This window comes from Sminthopsis crassicaudata, chromosome 3 (genome assembly GCF_048593235.1).
Source record: "Sminthopsis crassicaudata isolate SCR6 chromosome 3, ASM4859323v1, whole genome shotgun sequence".
Classification (NCBI taxonomy): domain Eukaryota; kingdom Metazoa; phylum Chordata; class Mammalia; order Dasyuromorphia; family Dasyuridae; genus Sminthopsis; species Sminthopsis crassicaudata.
The window spans coordinates 448410694-448429228 of record NC_133619.1 but is presented as its reverse complement, the minus strand read 5'-3'; the positions used below and the strand labels follow the sequence as shown (position 1 = coordinate 448429228).

Here is an 18535-nt window from a genome sequence, read left to right as displayed (position 1 = left end):
TCACAGCATCCTCACTGTTTCATTTCTGATGTTTGGAGGGTTTTTTTCCCCCCAAGGGATTCATGTCAGAAACTGCTTCTTTAGCTTTTGGGTTCACACTGAAATGGATAAAAAGTAGGGCAGACATTGGACATAGAGCCCTTATACAAGAAACAAGATATAAAGGAACTGTGAAGAATTTGTCCTGACATTTTCAATCCTCTGAGGCAAAGACCCTGAAGCCAGATGCTCACACCTCAAATGACATGCTGATACTATCTCCCTTGCAGTGACAATTCACAAATGGAACATTTAGAAAATGATGCTTTCCATGATATTTGAGAACATATTTGAGAAAGTGTTTAAGGCTATGTCTGTGTGATAGAAATCACTGTTTTCCAATATAAATTTCATCAACTTACTTGTAAGCTACATGCTTTTCTACAAAAATGAAAAATAAAAACATGAAAGCATGACATTATCTCTTTCCTAGAGAAAATATTTTCACTAAAAAATAATAAATTCATACATAAATTAAGCAAGATCAGAAGAGAATTTGAAACAATGAAAAAATTAGTCTGATGTTTCTTCGTTTTTTTTAAATGTACAACTTTTAATATTAATTTTAAGTAATAAAAATAATTATTAAATAAACCATTTTTATGGTTCCTGGACTATTTGAAATTTTTATTCCATTGTGTATTTATTTTGTCATGCTTTCCCTTGTTTTCATCTTCAAGGTTTTCTTTCTTTCTTTTGCTACCTGTCTCATGTTCTTCATTTTAGAATTTCTAGTAACATTTTCTTTTTTACCATCTTCATTGAAGGAATTAAACATTAGGAAATTAATGTAGACAACTTTTTAAAAGAATTTGACTATAAAAGGGAAGAGAAATATTAAATAACAGCTTTAAGGTATAACGGAATCAAGATTTTTTTAAGGATGGAAAGACTTAAGCATGCCTTTAGAAAGCAAGAAAGGAACAAGTAGATAAGTACTTGCAGATGAGAAGGAAAATTTAGAATGACTGAAGAGGTGAGTTCCAAGAGAAGAGGGAATGGAAATAAAGTCATTCTGAGAATGGTTGGCTTAGCAAGGAGAATGTCTACTTTTTTCTCAGAGATTGGAACAAAAGTCAGACAATCAACAAGCATTTATTAAATGCTAGCTCTGTGCTAAGCTTCATGCTAAGCATTGGGAATACTAAAACAAACAAACAAACAGCCTTCACCCTGAAGGAACACAGGCAGACAACACATAAATAAAGTGTAATAAATACACTTTGTGAATTAAGGAATCTGAAAATATAAGGCATGTGTATGTGAGGCAACTTGAAAATATGTCTTGCAGAGAAGAAATTTGAGCTTCATTTTGAAAGAAGCCAAGGAAATTTAGAGGAAGAAGTGAAGGGACAGAGCTGCCCAGCCACGAGGGATTTGTGTGTCCAGAACAAATGTATAGAGATGGGAGATAGAGAATTGTTCTTACATACTGCAAGTAAGCCCGTGTAACTGGATCAGAGAGTGTGCTGAGAGGAGTAGAGTCAAAGAGTCAAAGTTATGAAGAGCTTTAAATGCAATACAGAAGATTTTATATTTGATAAAGGAAGTCATTGGAAATCAGTGAGCAGAAGGATGATATGGTCAAATCTATACTTTTAAAAAATAACTTTGCAGCTAAGTGGAAGATTAGAATAGAGAGGGATCTGAGACAAGGAGATTAATCCAAAGGCTATAGAAGTAGTCCAAGTGAGAAATGATAAAGACTGAACTAGATTTATGGTACATGAATGAAAAAAACAAGAATGAAAAGAATATAAGATATGTTACAAAGGTAGAATTGACAAGAACTAATCATTACCAGCCTGCATATGTTGAATGATTAAGTAGAGAATTGTGAACTTAGATAATTAATAAGAGGATAGTGTTCTTGGCATAAACAGGAAAATTGGGGAAAGAAGAGGGTTTCGAGGAAAAGGTACTAGTTTCACTTGGACATAATGAGTATGGGATGTTCAAGAAACAGTTGGAGATGTATGACCTAGCCCAGCAGAGAGAATAAAATTGAATATATAAATCTGGAAACCATCTGCATAGAGATGATAATTAAACCCAAGAGAGTTAAAAAGATTAGCAAGTGAGATACTATAGAGCAAAAGGAAAAGGGGGCTCAGCTCAGCACAGAGCCCTAGGAGACCTTCATGATTAGCTAATATGACTTGGGTGCTTCATTACTACTCAGCAGCCAAGTAAAAATAGAGAAATCTTTTGGTGGGCAAAGAGTAAGAAACATTAGAGCAATAAATTCAAGGGTTATGGATAGTGTACAGCTGAACTGAATAATTATTAGATCAAGAATGTCAAGGGAGGAGTCAGACCAGAGTAGGAGTGATAGCTTGGAAAAGAATGAATGCGGAAGCAAATAAAGAATAAATTAGGAATAGAGGAATTGAAGTAAACATAAGACAGAAGGAAAGAAATAAGGATAGGAAGTCATGGTCAGAAGAATTTCATAATTTAAGATCATGGAGCATATTTGTACTATGTTGCTATGTTATGAATTTGGTGAGATTAATCTTTTTCTGTGGATATCTAAAATGGAATGAATTTAATGGTCCTAGGGACTGGGGAGATTAACTGGTAGACCAAGATATTTGAGACACACACATATACATACATACACACACAAAAAAAATCTACATGTATAAAGGAAGGAGTAGAGCAAAAGGGAGAAATGTAAACAAGGTTTATAATCCCTTAAGAAAGAAAAGAAAAGGACCTCTTGAGAATTCAATAAGAATCTGGTCTATGTGATATATATAGACAGTGTGAATTTCAAAGAAAAAAAAAAGTTAATGAGTGATAAGGACAGATGGAAAAAACTGGCAGTATCAGTGAGGAACAAAGAGTATATATACATTTTTTCTGGCCTACTATATCTATGTTGCATGAGAGACTAGAGGATGCAGTCAAAAGATTCATTGTCTTCTGGATGAAGCTAGTTTTTCATGCCTGTATGAAGATGGGAAGACTGAAATGAAGAGGACTAAGATGAATGGAAGTTTTTAAAGGACAGAACAAGAATTCCAGAGGGCACAAAAAAAAACAAAAAGGAAGGGCAGATAAATATAGGAATCCCTACCTAGGGAGAGGGATGAGCAAGAAAGCCTTTGGGAGGTTAATTGGAGTGGTGATTAAGAAAGAGAGTATTTTTGGAAACTATGACTGAATTACAATTGTTTATTAAGAGGGCTTAATAATCTCATATTTACTGTATTTTTATGTTCGCTGTATAACTACTGCACTCATGAACACATATCCACACTTTCTCATCTTCTCTCAAAATAACCTCCTCTGAAATATATATGTAATATCTAATATACTACTTGTGTTATATGTGTATGTGTGAGAAAGAGAATGTGTGTGTATATATGTTCATTCTATTAACTGGACTATTAACTGTTAATTTCCTCTTACTTGTTCATCAGTGATGATTGGTGCTTATAATGATGACCCTGAGACACTTAGAAAATTCTGTAGGACTACAAATAAATAAATATTTTCCCAAATAACTTAAGGATATTCAATATAGTTTTTTGTCAGGGTGTTTATAATTTTATATTCTAACTCTTTGGACTCTGATAATCTAGGTGCTTTCTTTTAATTAGAATATTTGAATCCTGAGGCATGAAAGTTTATTGTGTATGTTTTCCTTTTCATCTTTGTGATTATACACTAACTAAAAATGAAGAGCCAAAGAAGGCAACCCAGTGTCTACCACAATGCTGTGCTCGTTGTTTAATTGTAGTACTTTAATATGTAGAAATTAAACTTGTTTATAAAGAATAACTAAGTTAAAAGGTACTGCTATAAAGATCAATGAATTTAGAGACATATTCAAGTCATACCTCTGATTTTAATGAGTGGATAAATCACATCTCTTTTCTAAGCCTCAGTTTCCTCATCTTTATAATTTTGTTTGTTTGGTTTTTGTTGAGGCAATTGGGGTTAAGTTACTTGCCCAGAGTCACACAGCTAGGAGGTTTTAAGTGGCTGAAGTCAGATTTGATTTCAGGACCTCCTGACTTTAGGGCTGGTGCTCTAATCACTATACCACCTAGCTGCTTCTGTTTTCTCATCTTTGAAATGGGAATATCCTTACCACACAAGATTGTTGAGATGAAAGCACTTTGTAAAACTTAAACTACTACATAAAGTTAAGTTATTTTATTATTTACCCATGTATTGATTTACTAAAAGTAAAAACAACTCCACCATAGTTATATAACAAGGTACTTTTTAAGTTCAAAAGTGGTAAGAAAAAAATTAAATAAAAATAAAAGTAGTGAAAACTGTTAAAATTGAATCACCACATTTTTCACTGTGAATTTTAAAATAATTAAAGATGGAATAGATAATCTTTAAGCTTCTTCCATATTTAAATCTCTAATTATAATATTCTACATGTAAAACTAACATTCTGTTATTTATACAAGCCTAACAGTTATGTTATTCCATTAGATATGTAGTACAAGTATTATTTCATTTCACAGAAGGACCTCTATTAAGGACCTCTAAGCAGGGAGGTCACTTGCCCATGGCAACTCACCATCTAATATCTAAGGCAGGATTCACTCTCAACTTTCTTTTACTTGTTGCTACTACCTAATTAAAAATATTTTTAAAGAAATCAATTCTAATTATTTTTTTAAAAATGACTTATATTACTGCCATTTTTTCCTTGCTCTTAGGTTCAAATATCAGCCTTATCATTAACTCCCCATTCTTTCTCACCTCCCATATCTGATCACTTGCCAAATCTTGCCATTTCTCCATTCTCATCTTTGGTATCTAAGCACTTTTTTTTTTTTTCTTACTTATAGCCATCACTTTCATTCAGACCTTTATCACCTATCACCTTTACTATTATAATAGCCTCCTGGCTGGTTTCCCTCCTTTAAATCTCCCTCCACTCCAGTCATTCCCCTACAAGACCCTGGACAAAACACTTAACCCTATTTACCTTAGTTTTCATATCTGTGGGTTCAGCACTCTTTCATTATTCTATGTCCAAATCTGATTACCTATGGTAGCAATGTCGTTGTTCAGTCATTTCAGTCATTTCCCACTCTTTGTGACTCCATTTAGGGTATTCTTGCAAAGACAGTGCAGTGGTCTGCCATTTCCTTCTCCAGCTAGTAAGTGTCTGAGGCCAGATTTGAAATCAGGAATTTGAATCTTTCTGACTTTCTTTTCAGTGCTCTCTATCCATTGTATCACTTAGCAATATAATTTCTCTTAACATTAGATATGAGGTTCAGATAAAAAATTTTACAATACATCTGTTGTACTCAGTATTCCTTTTTAAAAAAGCCAGACAAGTATGTACTATCTGTAATTTTTTGTATTTGAAATTTATTCCATTCTTTAGGGGTTAAAAAAAAAAAAGTTTTACCCATTATTACTTGTGTTCCCTAGCATAGTCTAAGGCTGAAGATGTATCTTACAAGTGCTTATTTCCTACTTATTTGAGATTCTCTGAGTGAGATGGTTATGTAATTTTTAAAACTATTATCTCCATATTTATTTTTAGCATGCCCTGATAAGAGAGATATATACACTATCACTTGATTGATGCTATCAAATTCACAAAAACTTCTTAACACGAAGTAAAAGAAGTCCTGGGAGTGATATAACTTTTTCTTTCTTTCCTCTTTTTACCAGGTGGTTGTGAATGCCCTTTTGGGTGCAATCCCCTCCATCATGAATGTACTTCTGGTCTGCCTGATATTTTGGCTAATATTCAGTATCATGGGAGTGAATCTTTTCGCTGGCAAGTTTTACCACTGTATCAACACCACCACTGGAGAGATGTTTGACATAAGTGTTGTCAACAATTTGAGTGAATGCCAGGCTCTTATAGACAGTAATCAAACAGCCCGATGGAAAAATGTGAAAGTAAACTTCGATAATGTGGGACTTGGATATCTTTCTTTATTACAAGTGGTAAGTCAGTCTGATCTTCATAATTTTTGTGGCCTATGCAATGTAACAATGAGTCAAATAGTTACTATATAGATTTTAGAGATGATAAGAGTCTGGAAGAATTCCAGAGTCTTAAGGAAATGTGTAATTCAATATTAAATTTTAATTAAGGGAACTGGTTCTCAGTATAGGATGTTTGCTTCAAAATCATGTGCCCCATTAAAACTGCCTTGGCTTTCAGTAAGTCACAGTTATTCCAATTATCTATTATGTTTTCTATTTATTAGGCTCTAATTTTATGTTGGTTATGCATGCTTGTGAACATATACAAAATCCTGTATTTGTACACAATTCTACAATTATTGGCAAAATCAGCAAGAGTGAAAAGTTAGAGACAGTTGCTTATATGATCACATATTTTAGTTGTAGGTCATATTATTGTGATTAAATTATAAATGGGAAAGAATACACATAAGAGTGAATCATGATATATTATTATCCATTGCACACAAAGCTCATATATTAACTCAAAACTTTTATTACATTGGTAATTGAATGCATATTGATGATCTTAATAAGATCTCATGATAGAATGGCTTAATTTATTTTTCTAATATCAACATTGTAGAGTGAAGTTAAGTAATATATCTTCCTTCTTCTATTACCTACTTCAGGCTACATTTAAAGGATGGATGGATATCATGTATGCAGCTGTTGATTCACGAAATGTAAGTATATTTGGAATTATTGTTTAATTTGGTTATTTATAGAATGCCACTATATTTCAATTGAATATCACTATAAATGGAGAAAATGGAGGCAAATTTATAGGATAAAATTATTTGGAAAGATAATGTATGAAATACTTTTTAAACTAATCAAAAACATTTAGGTGGTGCAAGGATTGATTTTGTAGAAAAAAAATTCTACATCCACCTGAATTCTATCTTAGACATTCACTAATTGTTTGACTCTGGGCAAGCAATTTAACCTTTCTCAGACTCAGTTTCCTAATCTACAAAATGAGAATAATACTTATCTCTCAGAGTTATTTCAAATTAGCTAATATGTCTGAATTCTAGCTATTGTTATTTATTTTATTTATATTATATATATATATAATTTATATATATTATATATTTATATATATAATTTGTTATATTATTTTAATAGTAGTAAAATTTATTATGCTTCTAATTCATCTGGTATTTTTATTAAGATTAAAGGATTTGTGGAGTAGGGAGAAGGAGGGGAAAATTTGGAACACAAGATTTTACAAGGGTTAACGGTGAAAAATCATGCATATGTTTTGAAAATAAAAAGCTTTAATTTAAAAAAAAAAAGGATTTTCATATTCTTTCTTGTCAGAATTCTCCTTATTTAAAATTTCAGATTAGGATTTCAGGAAAAACCATAAAAAATAAGGGGTTCACTATATTGCATATAAGGCATAATTTCATTAATATTATTTTATTTAGATATATTCCTATTCAAAATATTGCATTTATAACTCTACCATGAAAGTAAAAATAATGCAATATTTACCAAGAAAAGCATCTAAATTTAAAAAACATTTTTATTAAACATTATCTCTTACCTCATTCTGTTCCCATCTAGCGTTTGAAAAAAAAAAAAATTACAGTTTCTTTTTTTCTGCTGCTTATGAACTTTCTCTTCTTCTCTTTCTCTCTATTGAGTCTTCCAAAAATGTATACTGTGTAATGTATTATCACCATTAAAAAAAGAAAAATAAGGAGATTGAGAAGCTAATTCTGTGTGTCTCTGGCTGTTTTGACTGTATGGAAGTTAATGTGGGTAACAATGGTAATTCATCACCTGAAGTGAATTTGAATGAGAATGAAGGAGATAAAGGAGCCTTACATAGTTACACTTATACCTTGTGTGAGGTCCTATGAAGCCAATAATTCATTACATTGATGGATTTTTGTCTAACTTGAGGTCTTGATTGTGGCTAGGAACCAAATCAAAAGCCAGATTTTACCTGATTCTTCTTTTGATTATTTTTCTGTTTTAGATAACACCTTTTGTTACTACTGCTCTATCTATCCAATTTTCTTATCATTTTCTTGATCTTAATTCCTTTGTGTCATAACCTGAACTGTATCTTTTAAGTATTTTGTCCCCTGTTTGCTTCTTTCCTATTTGGCTATGACCAGGAGCATAGTTACAATTTTAAAAAATCTCCTTCATTGAGTTCTAATCAATCAAATAATTGAGTTTTTTTTTTTCACATTCAGTTGACTACATTCATTTCTTTTGGAATCAAATTTGCAAGAATAGTTTGTCCAAAATCCTCTGTGTAATAGTGGAGCTAGATTTGAATCTTTTCTTCTTGATTCTTCAACCTCTGTATGTAATATAATGGATTGCTGGAATCTCTTTTTAGCTAACATGAAGGTCCTTATAGAAAAGCATCAATCTCTAAATGATACATTTTTGTTTTAGGAAATATTTTGAATTTACTTTGTCCCCCTCAGTTGATTAGTGTGTGGGTAATGATTGTGAAATTTGCTATTTAAATTTGCAAGGATTTTCAAAAGACTATATTTAATTTCCTCTAAGAATTTTGCCTGTAAATAAAATATACTGCTACCAGGGAGATGGTACATATGTGATGGATTCACAATCAAGCTTCCTTTTCATGTGATTAATAAAAAGAAAATTTTAATACTTTCCTACTTTTTACATAAATATAACTGTACTTTGATTACTATCTTTGGCCTCTCTTACAACAAATATGCAGGATTAGATAAAACTTGTTTTTCTATTATATAGTTTGCTGCTTTTAAAAATAACATTCCCATTGCAGTTATAAATTTAAGCTTATTATACCTCTAACGTTTAAAATTTCATTTAAATTGAACATCACATTATAGTAAAAAGAAGAAAAAAAGAGCAGCAGAAGAATTGAAATAAAATTTTAGCTCTGTCATTTACTATCTTTTTTACCAAAAGCAAGCTATTTCAGTTTTTTCTGGAACTGAGTTTCCTCATCTGACAAATGAGAGGACCATGACATTTTTGTATGTGTGTCATGGAATTCTTTGGCAATCCGGTGAAACTTAACTGACACATTCTTAGAATGATATATTTAAATTCATAAAATAAAATACATTGGATTACAGAGGAAATCAATTGCATTGAAATATACTTAATAAAATATTTGGAAAAAACAAATTCATAGACCACAAGTTAAAAAGATTTAGGAGAGGATTGGTGAGGGAGGAAGAAAAAGTGAATTTTTTGCTAAGTGAATATATTATATATAATATGTGTATATAATGCATGTACATAGATAAAAATTTTACAAAGAAAAAAAGATTTAGATGATTATAGGATCCCTACCAATTCTAAATTCAGTTATTTTATAATCTTGTCAACATAGACAGATTTTGAAAATGAAAATTGCTATCAGTTTCACCACAATAAGCAAATCAAAATCATGACTTTGATATATAATAAATCTAGTTAATTTCTCTTTCTTTCCTAATTGAATGTGATTGATTAACACAGTTGAGTTAGAACACTATGCAAATGACATGTCAAAGGTGGACCAGTTAGTTTTATTCATGGTATCCTAGAATTGGAAGGAAACTTAGAGGTCATGATGTCCAAACTCCCCTCATTTTATGGATGAAACAAGAGAGATTGAATAACTTCTTTAGGGTCAGTCACATAGCTGGTGAGTGTCTATGGGAAGATTTAAACCTGACTTTCACTACAGATTACAATCTAAGCACAGCTCAGATAATCTGCCATAACTAGTTACAGCGGGAACTATCTAGGAGAGCACCATTGATCATAAGGGCTTTGCCCTGAGATGGATAGACATAACATGGGAAATGGAAATCCAGCACCCAAACACATGGACTTCTGCCATCTCTATATATGAAGGACAGCTTCTTTATTATTACAACGTGCCTATTTTTCTGAAATAAAATTACTTGCAGCCATTTAGACTTTTTTGTGAAATTCTGTATTTTCTCAAGTCAGGCTATGTAAAATTTGTTTCAGTACTCACTAGCCAAATATGTCACATTTTAGTATCTAGAAAAAATCTTTTTAATGCTTGGTTCTTTTTTATTTTCAGAAATTTAGACACATCTTAGAAAGCAAGAACTTCATGGTGTTGTTTCTGTGAAATCCTTCTTTCTGACAGTTATTATTCTCCATGTCTTATAGGTAGAGTGGCAACCCAAGTATGAAGACAATCTATATATGTATCTTTATTTTGTCATCTTTATAATTTTTGGGTCATTCTTCACTCTGAATCTTTTCATTGGTGTTATCATAGATAACTTCAATCAGCAGAAAAAGAAGATAAGTATCATGAAGGTTCATCTTTGTTCCCCAAATTAACGTGAATATATAATACTTTCTCCTTTGGGTTCCAAAATGGTATGACCTAGTGAAATAACATTATAGCTCAAGAAAGGAAATTTTAATAAATCATCATAAACTCAAGCATCACATCATTTAATGATGATTTGTATCATATAATATGTCTGAAAACTATGGCTATATTATTGAATGGAACAATTTATATATAAATGCAAGAATACAAAAGTAGAAAAAATATCATCTTTAAAAATTTTAAAAGAGCCAAATTCTTCAACATTAATGAGCATTGTAACTAATGGAGATACAGGGTTGTAACCAGTTTTACTTTCATTTCTTTACTTTGGAGGTCAAGATATCTTTATGACAGAAGAACAGAAGAAATACTACAATGCCATGAAAAAATTAGGGTCCAAGAAACCACAAAAACCTATACCTCGACCTGCGGTGAGTTTTCATACAAGTCAATAGCTGCGTTAACCAAACATTTTAGCAGACAGAAAGCTGTAGGTACTATTATTTCTAATAGTCTGTACACTTTTACTTTTTTCATGTCAGAAGCTAACTAGAATAATCAAGACAACAAGGATTTCTGGAGAGATTCCTGTGTGCCCACAGCATTATATATTGAACGTATTTTCTCTGCCCTTAAAGCTCTTATCTCTGAGGAAAAAACAACCTTATACACATGTAAAAGGCATTAGATGCTGCACTGTGGGGCTTTAGAGAAATTAGAAAGATCTCAAGGACATAGAAATGGATATTCAATAAATTTGTGCCAGTAACATTACTTCCCCCTCTGGCTGTAGCCAGGATGGCATGTCTAAGTGCCCAATTTGGCTGCTGTTCTCTCAGTTTTTCCATAAAGGAACTCATAATCTCTACCAACGTCTGAAACCACGTGATTATACCTTCCATGAATAGACGTTGGGTGAGGGTCAGCAGATTAATTGTCTGACCTATCCTTGCAAAGATGATATCCCTACTATTATGTCATGTTTGTTCATGTCTTCTCATTCCTTCTCTAAGAATGTGCTGATTATAAAAGAAGTGCCAATAGCTCCCCCCCAGATCATTGACAGAATGAAGCAAATGGAGATAATATGAAATAATTTGTAGTCACGTTAAACATGACTATAGTACATATCCTTTGAGAGTTCAGAAAAGTAGAGATATGTATAATCTTAAGTTTGGGATAAGTGAAATTTAAACTGATTCTAGAAATGCAAATAAGGTTTGCATAAGTGAAGAAGGTAGGAGAAAGTGTTATTTATTGGGGTAAAAATATAAGCTAACTTATTTGATTGGAGTGGTGATGACAAGAGCCTGAATTTGTAATGGAGAGTAGTGGGCTCTAAGATGGACCTGGATTTTATATAAGCACAGAAGTTTCAGCTTGATGTGATAGGTATTAGAGAGCCATTATAGATTTTTGTTAATAGGGTCTTGAAACAGGTCTTTTTGAAAGAGTAATCTGGCAGAAGATGTAAGAAGGATTAATTTCTTTTTTTTTTCCTTAAAAGTTTTATTTAGTATTTTCCCCCAGTCATATGGAAAAAAAAACAAACAATTTTTAACATTTTGTTTTCAAAAGGTTGAGTTCCAGATTCTCTCCCTCCCCTCTAAAAGAAATTGCAGATAATTTAACATAGATTATAATGCATAGTCATTTAAAATATATCTGTAAAAGTCATGTCATGAAAGAAAACATAAATATCCCCCCCCAAAAAAAAGTCAAGAAAAAAATTTAAAAGTGTGCTTCAATCTATATTTATACTTTACCTGGGTTTTTTTTTCTCTAGATTTGGATAGCATTTTTCATTTTAAATCAGAAAGATTAATTTCTTTTTTTTTTTTAATTTGGAATTTTTTTGGACAGTATATATGCATGAGTAATTTTTTTTATAATATTATCCCTTGTATTCATTTTTCCAAATTATCCCCCCTCCCTCCCCCCTATGACAGGCAATCCCATACATTTTACATGTGTTACAGTAAAACCTAGATACAATATATGTGTGTAAATACCATTTTCTTGTTGCACATTAAGTATTAGATTCTGAAGGTATAAGTAACCTGGGTAGATAGACAGTAGTGCTAACAATTTACATTCACTTCCCAGTATTCCTTCTCTGGGTGTAGTTATTTCTGTTCATCATTGATCAGCTGGAAGTGAGTTGGATCTTCTTTATGTTGAAGATATCCACTTCCATCGTAATATATTTTCATACAGCATTGAAGTGTACAGCGATCTTCTGGTTCTATTAATTTCACTCAGCAACAGTTGATGTAAGTCTCTCCAAGCCTCTTTGTATTCCTCCTGCTGGTCATTTCTTACAGAACAATAATATTCCATAACCTTCATATACCATAATTTACCCAACCATTCTCCAATTGATGGACATCCATTCATTTTCCAGTTTCTAGCTACAACAAAAAAGAGCTGCCACAAACATTTTGGCACATACAGGTCCCTTTCCCTTCTTTAGTATTTCTTTGGGATATAATCCTAATAACAGCAATGCTGGGTCAAAGGGTATGCACAGTTTAATAACTTTTTGGGCATAGTTCCAAATTGCTCTCCAGAATGGCTGGATTCTTTCACAACTCCACCAACAATGTATCAGTGTCCCAGTTTTCCCACATCCCCTCCAACATTCATCATTATTTGTTCCTGTCATCTTAGCCAATCTGACAGGTGTGTAGTGGTATCTCAGAGTTGTCTTAATTTGCATTTCTCTAATCAGTAGTGATTTGGAACACTCTTTCATATGAGTGGATATAGTTTCAATTTCATCATCTGAAAATTGTCTGTTCATATCCTTTGACCATTTATCAATTGGAGAATGGTTTGATTTCTTATAAATTAGGGTCAGTTCTCTATATACTTTGGAAATGAGACCTTTGTCAGAACCTTTAACTGTAAAAATATTTTCCCAATTTGTTACTTCCCTTCTAATCTTGTTTGCATTAGTATTGTTTGTACAGAAACTTTTTAGTTTGATGTAATCAAAATCTTCTATTTTGTGATCAATAATGATCTCTAGTTCTCCTCTGGTCATAAATTCCTTCCTCCTCCACAGGTCTGAGAGGTATACTATCCTCTGTTCCTCTAATCTATTTATTATCTCATTCTTTATGCCTAAATCATGGACCCATTTTGATCTTATCTTGGTATATGGTGTTAAGTGTGGATCCATATCTAATGTCTGCCATACTAATTTCCAGTTTTCCCAACAGTTTTTTCCAAATAATGAATTTTTGTCCCTAATGTTGGTATCTTTGGGTTTGTCAAAAATTAGATTGCTATAGATGTATCCTTTTTTGTCCTTTGTATCTAATCTGTTCCACTGATCTACCGGTCTATTTCTTAGCCAATACCAAATGGTTTTGGTGACTGCTGCTATATAATATAGCTTTAGATCAGGTACACTTAGACTACCTTCTCTGACTTTTTTTTCATTAGTTCCCTTGCAATTCTCGACCTTTTATTCTTCCATATGAATTTTGTTGTTATTTTTTCTAGGTCATTAAAATAGTTTCTTGGGAGTCTGATTGGTATAGCACTAAATAAATAGATTAGTTTGGGGAGTATTGTCATCTTTATTATATTCGCTCGGCCTATCCAAGAGCACTGAATGTCTTTCCAATTATTTAAATCTGACTTTATTTTTGTGGCAAGTGTTTTGTAATTTTTCTCATATAATTCCTGACTATTCTTTAGTAAATGGATTCCCAAATACTTTATAGTCTCAACATATGTTTGGAATGGAATTTCTCTTTGTAAGAAAGATTAATTTCTAAGGCAAGACATCTATAAAATTATTCAACAATCCTGATCTTAGAGTAAGGTTCCAGTAGAATTCAAGAATTAAACATAAAAAGGAAAAAATCTGCCATAATTCACTATTTGGTGAAGAAGCAGAAGAATTTATTTTAAAATGCTTTGAGGTGATTAAAAACTTGAAGAATGGTGATCAAATTGACAGAAAAAAAGGAGGAAGAACTTGTTTGAGAAAGAAAAATGTAAGCTAAATTTTGGATATATTTAATATCAAATCATGGCAGAACATCCAAATTTCTGTGTGTAATAAAAAGTTGGGGGGGGGGAAGGATTTTAATTAGAGGTATGATAATTAATTATGTAGATTTAAGAATAATTAGCATAAAGAAATTAAAGTTGAATCTATGAGAACTTATTGGAATTCCAGGTTCTAAATTATCTTAGTTTCCTTGTACCTAGCACTTTGACTTAAATAAATTATATAGTTAAAATTTATTAAATGGACATGAATTGATTTAAATTGTCAAATGGCATGGAGACTTGAATTCCTATAGTAGGAAATCATTGAAAACCTTTAGCAATAGAGACATCACAAAACAAATTAGAAGGTTTTCAGGACTTTGGTGCTGAATAATTAGGAAATGAAAGCCATCAATTAAATGACAGGCATTTATTAAGTGGTTATACTGTGTAAGGTGGGGAACAAAGTGAGTTACTCTGTCTCCATAATAGCTGGATTCAGAAGTTTCACAGATAAATACTTATAGGATTTCTAGAAAGAAATATAGACTGTGGGACTGGACCCAATAATTAAGCAACTCATTAAAGGCTTTTTGAATGAAATGGCTCTTAAGCTGAGGTCTGATAAGATTTAGAACTAACTAGAGTTAGTGGTAAGAAAGAAGTACATTTAACCATAGAGAACAGCCTAACAAAGATACTTAAATAGATGCTATACATAGGAAATGAATGATTGGACAATCTAGCTGTGGCAGTGAGAGTTACTAGTAAAGTAAAACTAGCTGCAGACATGACCTGGAGCTACAGTGTGGAGAAGGGCTTTAAATGCCAAACAACATTTTAAGTCTAAGAACTTAAATCAGTGTAGTAGAGAGGGGAGGGAAGGGATAAATATAGAAAAGAGGTTTTTAAGAGCTTAGAAAAGATATAGATACAGAATGCCCCTAAAGGGATTTGATTTAGAAAGAGGGAACTCCTCTTCCTCTGAACCCAAAGCAAAAGAAATGGAATTGAAAAATGGGGAGTGCCATATTTTTTCTCTAAGGAAGACCCCAAAGGAAGGAACTCACACAAGTTAACATAATTATTCTTCATCTATACATGAGGTCATGAGAGTGAGCACAGTAGTTTGTAATAGCCCTGGAGTAAACAAGAGACAATGAGATGCATTGCACTTGTAAAAAAACTATATCATAAATACTATATCATAAAAACTATATGTAAATACTCTCCTTCTTGGGGAGAGGGGAGAAGAGGAAGATAGGGAGAAAATTTTGGAACTCAACATGTTATAAAAGGATGTTGAATGTTGAAAACTATATTTACATATAACTGGAAAAAATGAAATTCCATTTAAATTTTTTTTAAAGGAGACAATGAGAAGGGATTGTTGAAGGCAGTGTCAATGTGAGAGACCAGGAGACCAGTTCTATATTCCTTTTTATTTCCTCCAGTATTAGCTGTCACTAGGCATTTTTTTGGAGAAAGAGATCCAGGGTTGGTGATTGGAATGGAATAGACTTGATCAGAACAAGAAGAAAGTAAAGAAATCCACGCAGCTGCTAAAGAGTTCAGTTATCATTCAGTTAAGGCAGGTAGAGAAATAAGGTCACTGCTTTTCAGAATCTTGTTATAAATATCAACAATCTATATATGTAAGTCACTCTACTTTCATTCACTTAAGTATGGAAAGAACTTTTTAAAGAGGGCAAAAAATGAGACCACCTGGGGCAACATAAAGTCATTCTTGATTGACACTCCACTCTCTATAGTTTTTTAAATAATAAAGCTTGACTTTAATACGAATTATTTATTGAGTCCCTTCTTTATTTGATGTGGTAGAAGTTCCATGTACAGTGCAGAAAGTCAGAGGCCAAAATCTGTTAAAGGGCATTGCTTTGAAAAGCCTACTTCTGATTTTTACTGCTTATATGACTATAGACAAATCACCTAACCTTACCAGAACTGAGCTTCCCCATCTGTAAATGAAGGAATTAGATTCAATGGTTTCTGTTAACTTATACTGTAAATCATTTAATCAATCAATCAATAAGAATTTGTTGGACACCTTCTATGTGTTAGTTACTATGCTGGATTTTGTGATAGAAACATAGACTGAAATAGTCTCTACTCTTAGGCTTGTATTATATTAGGAAATGTTCACTAGATACTAAAATGCAATCTTTTCTGCATATGCTAAGAATAATTTTTTCAGTAGTATTTTATTTTTCCAAATACACATAGAGATAGTTTTCAACATTCATTTTTGTAAAACTTTGTGTTCCAAATTTTTATCCATTCCACCATTACCTCTCTCCTCCTCAAGATAGCAAGCAATCTGATATAGATTAAATATGTGCAATTCTTTTAAACATATATTTATATTCGTCATACTGTATAAGAAAAGTAAGATCAAAAGGAAAAAACCATGGGAAAGAAAAAAAAAAAAAACAAGCAAAAAAACCAATAGCAACAAAAGATGAAAATACTGTGCTTCCATTCACAATCATTTCCCATAGTTCTTTCTCTAGATATGAATGGCATTGTCCATCCTATATATATCTATTGAAATTGCCTTGAATCACGTTAGTAGTAAGAGTCAAGTCCATCGTAGTTAATGACTACATAATTCTTCTGTTACTATGTACAATGTTCTGAATCTGAAAAGCATTTAATTTGCCATAAAAATAAAGTGCGTTAAATAAACATGTTTGAAAAACATATGATAGACTGACACACAAAAGATATAATTACACGGACACATATGTAATCTGAAGTCTTTTCCCCCATATTTCATAATAAATTCTGCTAAAATAAATTGAGTAAGAAAATCCTATTTGTTTCTAAATGAAGTCTTTCTTTTGTTACAGAATAAATTCCAGGGAATGGTCTTTGATTTTGTAACCAGACAAGTCTTTGATATCAGCATCATGATTCTCATCTGCCTCAACATGGTCACCATGATGGTGGAGACTGATGATCAGAGTCAAGAAATGACTAATATTTTGTATTGGATTAACCTGGTATTCATTGTCCTCTTTACTGGAGAATGTGTGCTGAAGCTGATCTCTCTTCGCTACTATTATTTTACCATAGGATGGAATATATTTGATTTTGTGGTGGTCATTCTCTCCATTGTTGGTAAGGACAGATTATTTTTCCAAAAATAAGAAAGTAAAAAAGTAAAAAACTTGTTTTTGAAAACTTTGACATAGCTTTGCATTTATCTTTTTCATTCCCCCAGATCTTTCAAACAAAAGTCTAATAGTCCATTCTTCAGTTTGTCATCTTCGTGATTGCATGTTCTGCCTGAAATGATGTGTAAAGAAAGCATTTGTTTTCATCGAGTTTCATTTATCATCTTTGTTCATGCCAGAAACTGATAAATGTAGCTTTGGCATAATACTCTAACATATAGTACAAAACAATGCAGTACATAAAAAATGACTTAGTAAATACAGGTATAGCTTTGAACAAAGAGCTGACACAAAGACTCATTACTCAGAGTCAGGGAATCCAGAAAAAAAATATATTTTCTTTGAGTAGCTGGAATAGTAGAACATTTGGAGGCTTCTTTCTTTCTCTCTCATTCTCCTCCCACCTCACCACCTCCCACTTTTGTTCTAACCCTTTTTTTTTTTTGCAAATGTGGGTATATTTTTAAAATGTGATTTCTACTTAGTATTTTCAATTTCAAAATTAGACTTTATTTTAAAAAACACAAAGTGTGTTTTTCATTCCATTTCATTCAAATTCATTATTTCTTGACTAGAAAGAAATGTAGATTACCAAAACCAAAAAGTGATGCTTTTGTGTTTACCATATTGTATTTATAGTATTGAGTGAATTTTTTTCATTTGTTTTCAGTAACTAATAGTTTGTCACAGGTCATTCATGTTACTGGTCCTCAGTAATCCTTTACATAACTTCTTCAGATTGTAACCATTTAGAACTTTAAAGTTGGAAGTCAATCCATCCCTGCACCCTTCTTCAGTGAAGGATTTGACTCTCACAAGAAACAGCCTAGTCTAGAAACCAGACAGTATACATGAAGAGGATGATAATCTAGTTGAGAAAGCAGAACATATACATTGATAATTAGATAGGTAATTACCATTGAAATATAACAGAAATTTTCTGGCAACATTTAAAAAAAGAATTTACAAGTTTTTTTTCTTTCTCTCTCAT

At 32.1% G+C, this 18535-nt stretch overlaps 1 protein-coding gene across 7 annotated transcripts in view; it reads left to right on the top strand.

Annotated features, from left to right (window-relative positions):
* SCN2A (sodium voltage-gated channel alpha subunit 2) overlaps window positions 1–18535 on the top strand; it is a 155728-nt gene that overhangs the window by 132572 nt on the left and 4621 nt on the right. For all 7 annotated transcript variants that reach the window (XM_074303242.1, XM_074303241.1, XM_074303235.1 and 4 more), the window contains 5 exons: window positions 5704–5985; window positions 6639–6692; window positions 10168–10305; window positions 10666–10770; window positions 17218–17488. In XM_074303242.1, the coding sequence (XP_074159343.1) occupies window positions 5704–5985; window positions 6639–6692; window positions 10168–10305; window positions 10666–10770; window positions 17218–17488 (850 nt within the window). The remainder of the gene's footprint in view (window positions 1–5703; window positions 5986–6638; window positions 6693–10167; window positions 10306–10665; window positions 10771–17217; window positions 17489–18535) is intronic.